General features: G+C 48.5%; 1 protein-coding gene across 6 annotated transcripts in view; it reads left to right on the top strand.

Moving 5' to 3' along the window:
* The window catches only part of KLHL29 (kelch like family member 29), a 316,146-nt gene that overhangs the window by 207,228 nt on the left and 95,402 nt on the right, over positions 1-13,516 (top strand). For 3 of the 6 annotated variants that reach the window (XM_035273092.3, XM_035273093.3, XM_078349877.1), the window contains one exon: positions 9,611-9,736. The exons of the other annotated variants lie outside the window; for them this stretch is intronic. In XM_035273092.3, coding sequence (XP_035128983.1) covers positions 9,611-9,736 — 126 coding nt within the window. The remainder of the gene's footprint in view (positions 1-9,610; positions 9,737-13,516) is intronic. 6 annotated transcript variants of the gene reach the window in all.

Raw genomic sequence — 13,516 nt, 5'->3', positions numbered from 1 at the left:
GACTTCAGGACAGAGTGGAAGAGTTTAACGTTCTCATGTTTGTCTCAAGCAAAAATGAAAATTCAGATGATATTCATTGTGCTGCGTGTGTGCACACTCACATATATGCTGTGTACAAGCACTTGCACACCTGCCCTGGGTGTTCCCTGCCCATCGCATTCCCTGGTGCACAGTGCCTGCTACAGCCATGGATGGCTGCGTGAAAGTCATCATTCCACAATCACAAAAAGAACAGATCACCCCTCTCCAAGGACCTATCACAAATTCACCAGCACAGTGGGGCCTGCAGCAGAGAAGACTTCCAGGCTGCTCATCTGGAGCACCTGCTTGCAACCCCATGGTGGCCCAGGGGAGGGCTTCAGCAGAGGCCAAGGCTCCCTGGCTCCCTGTGCTTGCTTATGACTGTGAGCATATATCATCTGTAGTCCCTCGGCTGTCTTTCTTCCAATACTGAGATGGAGCCTGATCGCTCCACGTGGCCAGCACTGAGATTAGGCTTAAGGGTCTGGAACTGCAGCACCTGTATCCCTAAAATCATAGGGGTGGCCCTCTTCAGCCCCAGAAGGCTGGGGGTAGGGCTGGGCGGGCAGGGAAAAGCCAGACTTGGCACGAAAACCCTCGGAGCTGCCATCACCCAGCCCAGCCTGCATGAAAGGAGGGTCAAGGGAAACTCCAGGATCCCTATCCCAGGCATTCTTTCCTATTTAAGGAGCATTTTTAACTTAAGCAGTGACTTTGAAGCAGACAGGGGCAAGAGAAGTAGAGATCGTTGGGCTTCTCCTTCAGAGGATGATGACGATAAAAGCATATCCCACAGAATCATCTGAGGCCAGTGGCAAGGGCCCTGGGCTGAGCTCCAAGCTATGGGTTCAAGGCCCATGTTGCCTCCAGTCTTGCCTACGTCTCTTACATGCCCTGGTCCCTGTTTCTTCATTTATCAAGTAGGGAAAGTAAAATCGACCTCACAAATTGATGTGGAAAATGTCAAGGAGCTTTCCAAATGAGGAACCCAGGGCTTTTCTCATCAGTAGCAACAAGAAGAAAAATGACAGAAGGAAATGCCTGTTTCTTTAGTCATCTTCTCCATTATCATTGACTCCTAAAGCAGTGAAATATCTCTGAATAGATATTTTTAAAATCTATACTTAATATAATAAAATATATTTTTCTGTATTATAGTCTATTAAATATTTACTATAGTAATTTATCCTTATATGACATGTAAACATTTACATATATAAATATTTATATATACTCTAGTCCATGTGTGTACATAGATACAGGCACACATACATATGTATTTTGGAAAAGTCGGAACAAGAAGAATTATAAATGAAGATATTGGCACTCTTAATAGCATGCATAATTTTTTTCCTCCAGCATTTTCTGTTCTGTGGATAGGGAGTGTGTGCATTACTGTTTGTAATTTAAAGACAAAGGAAACATGAGCCCAGCTTCTTTGTGTGGTGCCCACCAGATGCCACGTCCCTCCTCCTGTGCCTCTGTCCACACACTGGTTACATAGAGCAGCGCTGGGTCAGCCGTGGCTGCCTGCGTTTCTCATTCCAGGGCCTTCCTTAGGATGTACCCCAAAGGCCCAGACCCCTCCTCCCCCACTTCCGTTCTGCATACACAAGTGCAGGAGATGTGTCATGCTAACCAGAAGCTTGCTCTGTGTTTAAATGTGAGGCTAGGGTAGGAGGGAAGAGGAAATGTGTCCCCATGTGTTAGCTAGAACGCAGCCCAAGCTGGAGGTTGGTGACACTGCAGTAATTGGAGGTAAGAGCTGTGAGGCCATTCATATAAATTTTTGACATAAAAACGTAGGCTGGTTCATAAAAGGTTCCAGCGACAATAGGTTATAGTGCAGCTTTTCAACAATTGTCTAAACCTCCAGATGGAAGGGGATTCAGCATCATGAGTTATGGGTGGTCTGGACAACACGGTATCCTTTCATAGGAATGGATCTAAGGGAAGAATAAAGTTATCCAGGATGGCCCGCACTGAATAACACTATTGTTAAAATGTGGTCTGGAGAAGGAGAGGAATGATGAGATGCTTAAAAGATTCAGCGGCTGTAGCTGCAAGGCCTTGGTCTTGCAACCTGGGCACTGGGTGTTCACAGCTCCATCATCTGGTGTAACGAGCAGTTTATCCGCCAGATTCTGGGTTGAACATCACGCCTGCCTGGCAGGGCTCCCCGGCCTTCCTGTAAAGGGGGCGTTGTTCCTCTACCAGCTCAGCTGTTTGTGCAGTTCTGCCCTTTTGATTAAATTGCCTCTATCAACTCGTGGATGGGACTTGTGGGAGCCTTCTAAGTGGGTGTCTTATGGAGGGGAGGCCATGCCAGAAAGAAGGGAGCTCCAAGAAGGAGTGGGACCATCAGGTTGGGAGATGGGAAAAGGCCTGGCTCCCAGAGTCCTCTCTGCCAGAATCCACCCTTCGCCTCTGATCAGGTACTGGCTGCTGAGTCAGAGAGCAGAAGTCCTTACTTAGCTGAGAATAATAACTATCACTTATTGAGTGCCTGCAGTGTATGCGAAACTACGTTAAGCACTTTGCATCATCTCATTTAAACCTCACAGCAACCCTGTGATGTAGACATTGTCATTCCCATTTTATAGCTAAGACAACTGAGGCCTAGAGAAGTTAATCTGCAGCTTGCAAATGTTCAGATCATTTGGAGTTCAACCTGGGGTCTGTCCTACCCCCAGGTTTGCGCTCCTGGCCACTCATTGTGCTACACTAACTCCTGAACATTCATGCTCAAAGACTGAACAAAAAGGCGTCATCAAAGAAGGGGAAGAGTTTATGAATGCCTTCTAGGGCCATTGAGGGGTGCGGCAAGTGGGGCTGCAAGATTTGTTTGGCGGAGAAAATTCATTGTAAATGGGTTTTGGGTGGGAGTAAAGCGTCCTCAGTAGCAAAACGTCTGCATTCAGTGACTTCAAGCTGGGCTTGTAAATTTATATGAATCATTTGTTAATGGCAGTTACAGGAGATGAAGGAATTTACATGGTCATAAGGGAGTAGAATTCCACCCTGGAATGTGCATATGTACTCAAGCCTCCCCCTCTGTGGTTTGCCACAGGAAAGCATGGCAGGTCTGATGTCTTTTGAAGCCTTGCTCGTGATTGAAAGGAGACCACACCAGGGTCCGTGAGAGCGTAGCCAAGCACCCAACCTCATTGTGATTTCCTGCTGTCTTCTAGATTGCGAGCACCACTGTGTTTCTTTAGGTGACATTGGGAGTGGAGGGTTACTCTTAGCTCTGAGATACCCAGTGAGAAATGTGAGGGCACCTCCCCTACTCAGTAGTGTTAACAGGCTTGCCCACCATACTGGCTGACATCATCTTGTCTGATGGAGACCCAGGGGTTTCCATCCCACATCCTAGCATATTGGTATTCATGCTCCAGCCTTTTCACAGGGCCGTGCTGTTTGCCCACCAAGCCCTTCTCAGCGTTGGGCATGTGGTGGGGGGTGGGGCTGGCAGTGGAGGGCTCAGTTTATAGCTGCTGCTTTGATGTCAGGCTGTGAAGGACACTCTTGGGGCTCTGGGGCCAGAGAGGATGATTGGCTGGGGCTGAGGCAGGGCAGAGGGAGCGGAATCCAGGGGCTATAGCAGTCGCCGCCCTGGAGAAACTCACCATGGGCAGGGGAAACAGCAAGGGCCCCCCAGTACGTCCCTGGTGCCCCTGTGCCTCGACGAGCACCAAGTATCCACTGCTAATGTCCCCCAGAATTTGGAGACAACTGGAGTGCAGGGCCGTTTCATCCTAACACACCAGAGATAGCCCATGCCTGTCAGCAAGACGTGACATCTCGCTCCTGTGCCTCCCAGAGCATCTCCTGAGTCATCCGTCCTGGCCCCACCCCCAGCCCCAGGGCCTGCCCATAGCAGGCGTGTTGTGTTGCCCTTTCTCCTTGCGCTTTTCTTAGTAACAGCACCGGCTGCAGCTCCTGCACTGAGGCCTTGTGGAGACATTCTGTCCTGGTTGGCCCCAAAGACTGGCTCTGGTTCAGCACATCCATCCCCACCCTGCCCAGAGTCCTGTGTGAGGTCAGTGAGAAACTTTTAGGAAGCCACAGGAGAGTGGGGGGTCAGAAAAGCTGTGACTTGGCTTAAAAGCAGGTGAATGCCTCTCCTAGCCAAGGGACAGCTCCAGGCAGCTGTACTACATGAATTTTTTTTTTTTTAGGGACAGGGTCTTGCCATGTTTCCCAGACTGGCCTTGAACTCCTGGGCTCAAGCAATCCACCCATCTTGGCCTCCAAAAGTACTGGGATTACAAGCTCGAGGCACCACTCCCAACCTCTACATGGCAATGTTCTGTCCTGAGGGTCTGATTCCCGGGTGGAGGGAAGGCCTGGACTTGTGTAAGGTTGGATCTCAGGTGCCACTCAGGCCCCTCGCAGGGGAGTCACACCCCATTGGCTCAGAGAGATCAGGAAGAGGAGAAGGTCTGCTCAGCCTGGGCCAGCTTGGACTTGCCCACTGATTTCTTAGGAAATCATGACCCCTCTGGTTTCTTAGGAAAAGATATCACAGCTCTTGCCAATCCATGTCTGAGTCATTGAGTATGGACTGAACCACCCTCTGTGCCCGGCCTTATGGTGGGCAGTATGGGGTGAGGTCAGGACAGTGCCTCTCTTCAGGGCAGGTCAAAGTCAGGGAAGTGACCCCCCTACCCCTGGGCAAATAAGGGCATGGGAGAGCAGGTTCAAAGTCACAGGTGAAGTTGGACAGCCTTTCCCAGACCCTGGAATCACGAGGAAGGCCCAGCCTATGAGAGTTTCTATAGCTGCTGGAGCCAAAAAAGACACCCAGAGGCAGGGCCTCAACTCAGAAACCCTATTCATCCCACGTGGCGGGAACCCGCCTCTAACCAGCAGTCAAGGCATTTCCTGGGCCGGAAGATGAAGGCTGGAGCAGAGGGGTCAGGGCTCTGACATCAGGACAGGGGCATGTCCTCTGAGTTCTTTGGGGACCTCTGGTGGGCCCTGAGCTCTATGTCTCGGGACAAAAATCCCAGATTCCAGAGTTGAAGGCGCCTCCCAGGTCTCCTACCCAGCCACTTGCTTTCCAGGTAAGGTCTGAGGCCCACACCTTTTGAAAGTTCCTGGGATGTTTGGAATACGAATTCTGAAAGTGCTGATTTTCTGAAAGAGGGAGATTGAGGAGGCTGGCTGGGAAAGCATGCGCTTCTCGGGTGCTGGAGTCCGGGGAAGCCGCAAACACTTCGAGCCCACACTCCACCCCTTGCCTGTCTCCAGGCCAGTCCGATGTGGTGCCCAGCCCCGGGGAGCAGGCCAGGCCAAGGAGCCCTGGTGGACTCCATCAGAGGCCCTGGGAGGGCTGCATTCACGGTCCAGCCCCTCACTGAGCTTAGTGCAGGAACGGCTCTTGTGGGGTCCCCCAGCCACTCACATTGCCCCTGTCTCCTCCTGAGGGACCGTGCCCAGAGGAGGTGCCCGGATTTGTGGTGAGGGTGACCCCAGCCCATGAAGTCAGTTCTGTGAGTTCAGGCCTGGGTACCGGGTACACAGTTCTAGTGTGAGTCTAGTCTTCAATGCCCAGGGTCTGGGGCAGCCCCCAGGGGGACTCTGTTGCTATCCAGCGTGAAGCATCTAGACAAGGGATCACTGGACAACTGGAAGGTAATTTCCATTCTCTATAACTGAGGCAGTTGCTGCTGGTTATGGGGCTTGCTAATAAATGGCCCCATTGGGACGCCAGTGTCACAGGGGGAAAGACTTGGCGGTGATGAAAAAGACTGGTTTCCTGGGAGACGGCATCCCCTCCAGCAGCAGCAGGAGCCCTGGAGGTGGCCTTGGAGGGCCTTTCCTTCTGGTTCTGACACTAACCAGGTCCTGAGATTTCAGGCCTCCGGAGCACTGAGGGCCCATCTGCAAATTGGAAAGACCAAGTCACTTTGAGTTGTTTTAGACCATCACAGATATGAGCAAGAGGCAGGGTGAGGACAGAAGGGAGGGCCCCTTCCCTGGGGGTGGTGTCCTCCCACATCTCTCCAGCACATGCTCCTCTCTTCTCCTTGCTGGCTGTTGGCCTGAGGTCCCCATCCTGACTCATGCCTCCTGCCCCTCAACCATGGGCTGCAGCCAAGGCCTGAGCAGCACTCGTCCAGGGCCAGGCCCCTCTGATGGGGAAACAGGAAGGGCTGTGGGGAGGGTCCACTGAGTGCCCTGACTCCACCTGGCCCTGCCTGCCACATCAGGCCTGATCTGACCCACCACCGCCTTCCCTGGAATGAGACCTCAGCCATTGGGAGGACAGCACAGCCCTGCTCCTTTTCCTTTGTTGCCCTTTTTTTTTTTTTTTTTTTTTTTTCGGAGATGAGAGTCACTCTGTCACCCAGATTGCAGTGCAGTGGCACAGTCTCAGCTCAGTACAACCTCCACTTCCCAGGCTCAAGGGATCTTCCCACCTCAGCCTCCTGAGTAGCTGGGACTGCAGGAGTGTGCCACCACAGCCAGCTAATTTTTTAATTTCTTGAAAAGACGAGGTCTCACTATACTGCCCGGGCCGGTCTTAAACTCCTAGGCTCAAGCAATCCTCCCACCTCAGCCTCCCAAAGTGCTGGGATTTCAGGTGTGAGCCACTGCGCCTACCTGCTCCTTCAGGAGCGACTTCCATGCGGCTCTCATGTCACAGCTAACGAAGGCTCCACAGGGCCCAGACCAGGCCTCCCACAGAACACAGCCCCTGGAGCCCCAGGACTGCACACGGTGACGGACCTTAAGAAGTGCTCCTCCTTTATCTTCCCTCAGTTTCCGTTGAGCTATGAAGTCGATTTGGTCATTTTCAGAACATGTAGCTCCTTAGGGATGAAACTGCCCATGAAAATACACACATATCCTAGCCTTTGGGCCTGAAAGAGAGGAATTCTTATAAAAGCAAAGAAGTCATTCAAACCCTCCTCCTCCTCAGGTGCTTAGCACACGAAATCCTTCCAATCCTCAGATACTGGGAAAACCTTTCTTTTTTTTCTTTCTATTTTTTTTTTTTGAGATGGAGTCTCACTCTGTCAGCCAGGCTGGAGTGCAGTGGTGTGATCTTGGCTTACTGCAACCTCCACCTCCTGGGTTCAAGTGATTCTCATGCCTCAGCCTCCCAAGTAGCTGGGGTTATAGGTGCCTGCTACCATGCCCAGCTAATTTTTGTATTTTTAGTAGAAATGAGGTTTCACCATGTTGCCCAGGCTGATCTTGAACTCCTGACCTCAGGTGATCCACCCGCCTCAGCCTCCCAAAGTGCTGGGATTACAGGCATAAACCACCACACCCAGCCAAGGGAAACCTTTCTTTTTTTAAAAATTAATTAATTAATTAATTTTTTATTGCATTTTAGGTTTTGGGGTACATGTGAAGAACATGCAAGATTGTTGCATAGGTACACACGTGGCAGTGTGATTTGCTGCTTTCCTCCCCATCGCCTATATCAGGAAACCTCTCTTAAAGGACAAGTGAGGATACAGGAGTTTCACGTCGGGGGTCAGTCTGTGAGCAAGAGTGTGTGTGTGTGTGTGTGTGTGTGAGAGAGAGAGAGAGAGAAAGGAGAGAGGGAAGAATGGAAAGAGATGATTGATTCCAGAACATTCCTGGGCCTTGCACACAGCCTGCTGAGGAAGGCTGGGAGGTCCTTCTCCCAGCTGCTCTGCTGCTGGGTGCAGGGGTCTCTGGCATCATTTGCTTCACGTCCCTTGCATGATTGCAAGACGTCCTTCCCGTGACTCACTGTGCTGTTGCCTTTCCCAATTTCCAGCTCAATTGAGCCAAGGGTCCTAAGGCATGCGGTTAGGCACTGCCTCAAAGCATCTTAAGGAATCTGCCCAAAATTCTGTGTTCATCCTGACCAATTTAACAATTAAAGGATCACTTTATGAAATTTCTTGTCTTATAAACGCAATTAGTAGTTTTAATCTCCTGAGGGAACAAATCATTCACTGCTTGATGGAAGCTGGTTTTATCAGAGAATTTTTCTTCTTAAGTTACACTGAAATAGAAGCAGAAGGGAAGAGAAGAGTCATTTGTGGGGCATCTGAGGGCACTTGTGGGCAGGTCAGGGAGGGCAGAAGGGAGCTTAATGCTTGTAGAACCCACACTCAATGGCAGACACTGTCCTAGTCCCTGAGACACCCTTAGCTAGGCTTATCTTAGCCCATTCAGGCTGCCATAACAAAATACCATGAACAGAATGACTTAGAAACAACAGAAATGTATTTCTCACAGTCCTGGAAGATGAGAAACCCACAATCAAGGCAACGACCAATATGGTGTCTGGTAAGGGCCAGGCCTGGCTCATGGACAGCACCTTCTCACTGTCCTCCATGGTGGAAAGGGCAAGCTCTGGTCTTTTGAGCCCCTCATAAGGGAGGGTACTAATCCCATTGGTGAGGGCCCCACCCTCATGACCTACTCACTTCCCTAAGGCTTCCCTTTCTCATACTATCACACCAGGGGTTAGGTTTTGACATGGATTTTGAGGAGACACAAATATTCAGACCGCAGCAGGGCTCTGACACCCTACAGACCAGGAGGTGGGGACTCAGAGAGTAGCTACGAACTGCCCAGACCACACAGGAGCTCAGAGATTAGCTGGGGATTTGAAGAGAGGTCATTCTGACCCCGGAGAAGAATCTCTTCCCACCGCCCCAGGCTGGGAACGTGAAAAGGAAGGTGGGATTGAGAAAGGCTTGAGAAGCAGAGGGGATGTAGAAAAGGCCACGGAGACCATCAGCAATCCATTTTGGTTTTTCAGTCTTGAACCAAATGGAAAAGTTACTTTTAATGAAATATCTGAAATCCAGTCATATCCTATCTTATACATAGTTGGGACTACATTCTTTAGAGCAAGAGTCTCCATCCCCCGGCCACAAACCAGTAGGGTCCATGGCTGTTAGGAACCAGCCACACAGTAGGCGAGTGGCAGGCAAGCCAGCACGACCACCTGAGCTCCACCTCCCGTCTGTCAGATCCATGATGACACTAGATTCTTATAGGAGCGCGAACCCTGTTGTGAACTGTGTGTGCGAGGGATCTGGGTTGCATGCTCCTTATGAGAATCGAATGCCTGATGACCTGAGGTGAAACAGTTTCATCCTAAACCCCATCCCCATCCATGGAAAAATTGTCTTCCACAAAACGGGTCCCTGGTGCCAGAAAGGTTGGAGATCGCTGCTGTAGAGGGCTCTGAACCTGTTTCTTTTGTGAGCAAGCCTCTGTCATCATGTTAACTGCCATTCTCCCAATTTACATGGTTAGTCACTTTAGATTCTCTCACACTCATCTCTTTCTGTGACCCTGGAATTGTCCCAGGATGAGGAAGGAGTGGGGGTGGGAGGGGGATTCTCCAGCCTCCAGGTTGTCAGTAGTTGGCCCAAAATGTCACCTTTTGGCATCCACACAAAGACAGCAATTTCCATCTCCATTCCCGGTATGAGGGGAGGGAAAAGGAACACGCAGAGTCATGTGGAGGAAGTTCCCACATACAGAAGAGAGTAAAACTGTGTCTGTAAACATGAAAATTGCAGCATCTGCTTATGAAGTTTTGGTCTTTTATTTCATTTTCTCCTAAACACATCTATAGCTCACTGTCTGTACCAGGAACTCCCACATGCCCGTGAGGTCTCTTGCCTGCTGCCCTGACTTGCAGTTGAATATTTCATTTTCGTGTTCATCCTTCTTCCCTGGCAAGACTGCGGTCTCCTTGGAGGTAGGGCCCAGTGGGTTTTTCTTGTTTTTTTGTGTTTTTTTTTTCCCACGGTCTTATCTTCTATGCCTGGAATATCATAGGAGCTCAGAGAATGTTTGTTGTTTTGTTTTTATTCAAAGTTAGAGCTATAATTCACAAAATACACACCTCACATTTACTCTGTTAAATTCTTCCTTTAATTGAAATGCATTCATTTGGAGAAAGCGATGCTGATAGGAACCAGATAACTGGAGAACTGATGATTTTCTAAGTGCTGTGGGCCCCTTAGGATATGAATTACAATATGGAGCGTTTAGATACCAAACCCATTGGGGGAGGCACTGAGGATTATTCATTCTCACACAGAGCACTCAGTGCAAACCCCAACTCATATTAATTAAAAATTCTAAATCACACAATTGTTTTTTTCCACAAATACTTTTATGCTGTTTTATTTATCACCATTAATAATAACAATAAAGATAATAATAATAATAAAACTACTATGTGATTAAGGTGCAGATAAGCAATTAGGAGACAAAATATTTACAGGTTTTTACAGGAGCCCTGTGCTCAGAATGGGAATAGGATAATTACAATGGAGGTTTAGCATGAGAGCTCATTCCAGAACATTCTCCGCTGAGAGCTGAAGTCAGTTACTGGGTTCTATTTTGTCTGTGATTCTATTAACCTGTTCCCCTGATATCAATCATTTAGTCACTCATTCATTTGACACAAATGTACTAAGTGTCTGGCATATGCCAGGCAGTGTGCTAGATGCTGGAACACGAGGGTAAATGGAACATTCCCCACTCCTGTGGTCCGGGGTGGTCATGTCATTACAGCCAGGTGGGAGATGGCTGGCAGTGGCAGGGCCAGGCACTGTGTGCCATGGGGCAGCTTTCCCCCTGGGTGTTTTGTCTAAGCCAAGGCCCAAAGGGTGAGTTGGAGATCTCCAGGAGAAAGCATGGAAAAGAGAATTTCCTAGAGAGGCCCAGTGAAGAGTGCAAGCTTGGTACTTGTGAGGACTGAAAAGTCATTGAGCCCCTTTGCTGGAGTAGGCAGCAGTCAGAGATGAGCTGGAGAGGTGAGCTGTAGCAGAGATGTCCTGAGGGACCCACAGATGCGTTTTTGAGAAATGGAGAGCAGGTGTGCTCTTTAGAATGTCCCCTCCCCAAACTGGTTGTAGAGAGAGGGACCAGGAAGCAGGGATGCCTGTGTGGAGCCGGTGCAGGATTTCATGATGGCCATGGCCTAGAGATGGGTAATAGTGGGAAAAGGGGGGATGGAGGGATGTCAGAAATTCAGGACAGATGATAACAACGATGACAAATACGTAATAAACTCTTACCATGTGCCAGAGCCTATTGCAAGTGCTTTGCCTATTTATTTGGTTCTATCTTCCAACAAACCTATGAGGTAATGACTATTATCCCCATTGTATAGGTGAGGAAACTGAGACACACAGAGATTAAATAGTTGGTGCAAGACTACACCACTAATCTAAGTAGCAAATGGGAATCAGTCTCCTGTTTGGATGTGAACCCACCCTCCCAACGCCATTTTGTTCTAGAGCCCCTGGTCCACAGTACTGTCTTTAGTGACATGGGGATGGGGATGGGAGGTCTGTTAGGTTGGGAGGGTGGGCTGAGCAGGTGAGTTGCTTTTGTGACACATACCCCTGACAGTCCCTCAGGGATCAGGGGGTATCAAAAGCAGCGGAGAGTCCTCATCCCTGGCTGGCCATCTACCTGCCCACAAGGCCCTTCCTCCTAACTCTTGGAAATCAAGCCTTTCAACTGGATGCTAGTAGTCAGGGATTGTCTTGGGGTGGGGTGGGGGGGATACTGCTGCTGAGCTCCAAACCCAACTCTTGCTGGCCTCTCAGTACCGAATGGCACCTTGATGTATTTGTTCTGGTGTGCTCTGGAGAACCAGTTGACTTCCCTGCTTCCTGTCTTGTCACTATCTGAGTGAGCTTTTGTGGAGAATCTGCTACTCTTTCAGAAGTTTCATGGACATTTTCTTCATCTTTTGCCTGGAACGAACTTCATAAATTGGTGCTTCAAGAGGTTTGGTCCAGAATGAGCTACAGGAAATGGCTAATTAAGACATGGTCATCTCCTCAATTTCCCACTTCCCCATAGGCCCTCTGTTTGCATTTTCACTGTGGGACTTACGTGGTTTTCGACTCTGAAATTTTCAGTTTCGTTAGTCATCTGATCAGCAGATTGCCACTTGCCACCACTCCTGCCTTGTCCTTTGCGAGGCTTAGTCCTAGGACAAGAAAGTGGCCCTGTGGGGTTGGGCAGGTGCCCTGAAATGCTAAGCAGAAAGCCTGGGTCTTAATGTCTCAATTCACTACAGAAATGTGACCCGGATCACCTTCTGTTCTGGACCTCACTTGTCCCTACAGAAGTAGAAATGCAGGTTCCTGTTGTTGGGTAAATATTTGTAGTAGTAAAGTCAGATAATAGATCCATGTGTTTATTCACCAACTATTTATTGATCACCTATTCTGTGCCAAGCACAGTGTCAAGTGCTTTGGATAGAGTAGTAAACAAGATAAACAAAAGTTACTGCCCACATGGAGCTCACCTTCAAGCGGACAGAAAAACAACGAATAAGTAACCAAAATATCTAGTATGTTAGATGGTAATAAGTGCTGGCGAGTTCCATGTTCAAAATGATCAACTAGGAAATGCTGACCAAGCCTTCTGTTGAAGACAGCTAGAAAAGCGGGCAGTGTCTTGTCTTGAAGGCATAGGAGAGGTGACAAGACACAGTGAGCTGCTGTCCGATTAGGGTCTGGAAAGGACAGAGGCCCGTGGAGGTGAGTCTTATGCTTACAGCCAGTTTTCCTCTAGGCATATTTGGCAGTTCTGAAGAGACAGATAAGAGCTGAGCAGGGCTCTTGACAGCAGACTTGCAGGGTCAGAGGACCAGGATTGGAACCCAGAGTCTGCCAAGGGGGCCAGCAGGTTCCATTGACCTCTCCACTTTCTTTGGCTTGGGACTCTGAAGGGCTGTACACTGGGCCCTCTCAGGAGCTGCCCCTCTGCTTCAAATCCTCTGGATTCTCCAAAATGAATTAAGATGATATTGCTAGTATCCCTAGGTGTCCAACAGAAGCAAACAAATAATCTTAGGAGAAAGATATCATCTTGACCTCAAATTATTTCTAAAAACAATATGCAAAGGTAGAATCTGTAACACAATTTTTAAAATAACCAGATGCAAGGAGACAGCATTAACTAATATCAGTAGAAACAACAGAAAATAGAGAGACTCAGAGGGGTCCAGATATATTGGAATTTTCTAGATGCAGACTTTAAGATAACTCTGCCTTACCATATTCCAGATGTTAAAAGACCAAAATTGTAATTTTCAACACAAAACCAGAAACTATATATCTTTTTTAAAAGCCAAATGTAAATAACCACATACTACTTACCCCAAATTAAGAATTCAGTGTCAAGTTTAACAGATGCAACCAAAAAAAAGGGATTATGAATTGAAAGATTGATTTGGGGACAAAAAAAAACACATTAAATGCAGAGAAACCAGAGAGAAAATGCAAAAAACAGAAGGCAGTGCGGGTATGGACAGTAGGAGTTACAGTGAAGACGTCTAACATACGTATAATTGGAATTCCGGAAAGAAAGGAGGAGGAAACTGTGTCAGAGGCAATATTCAAGAGAATGAGTGAGAACATTTCTAAACTACTGAAAGATATCCAGTCATAGATTCAAGAAACATTTTAAACCACAAGCAGGATAAATGAAATCTAAACCAAGGCAC

The sequence above is a fragment of the Callithrix jacchus genome, chromosome 14 (genome assembly GCF_049354715.1).
Source record: "Callithrix jacchus isolate 240 chromosome 14, calJac240_pri, whole genome shotgun sequence".
Lineage (NCBI taxonomy): Eukaryota > Metazoa > Chordata > Mammalia > Primates > Cebidae > Callithrix > Callithrix jacchus.
The sequence above is the reverse complement of the archived record's forward strand: the minus strand, read 5'-3'. Positions and strand labels throughout refer to the sequence as shown.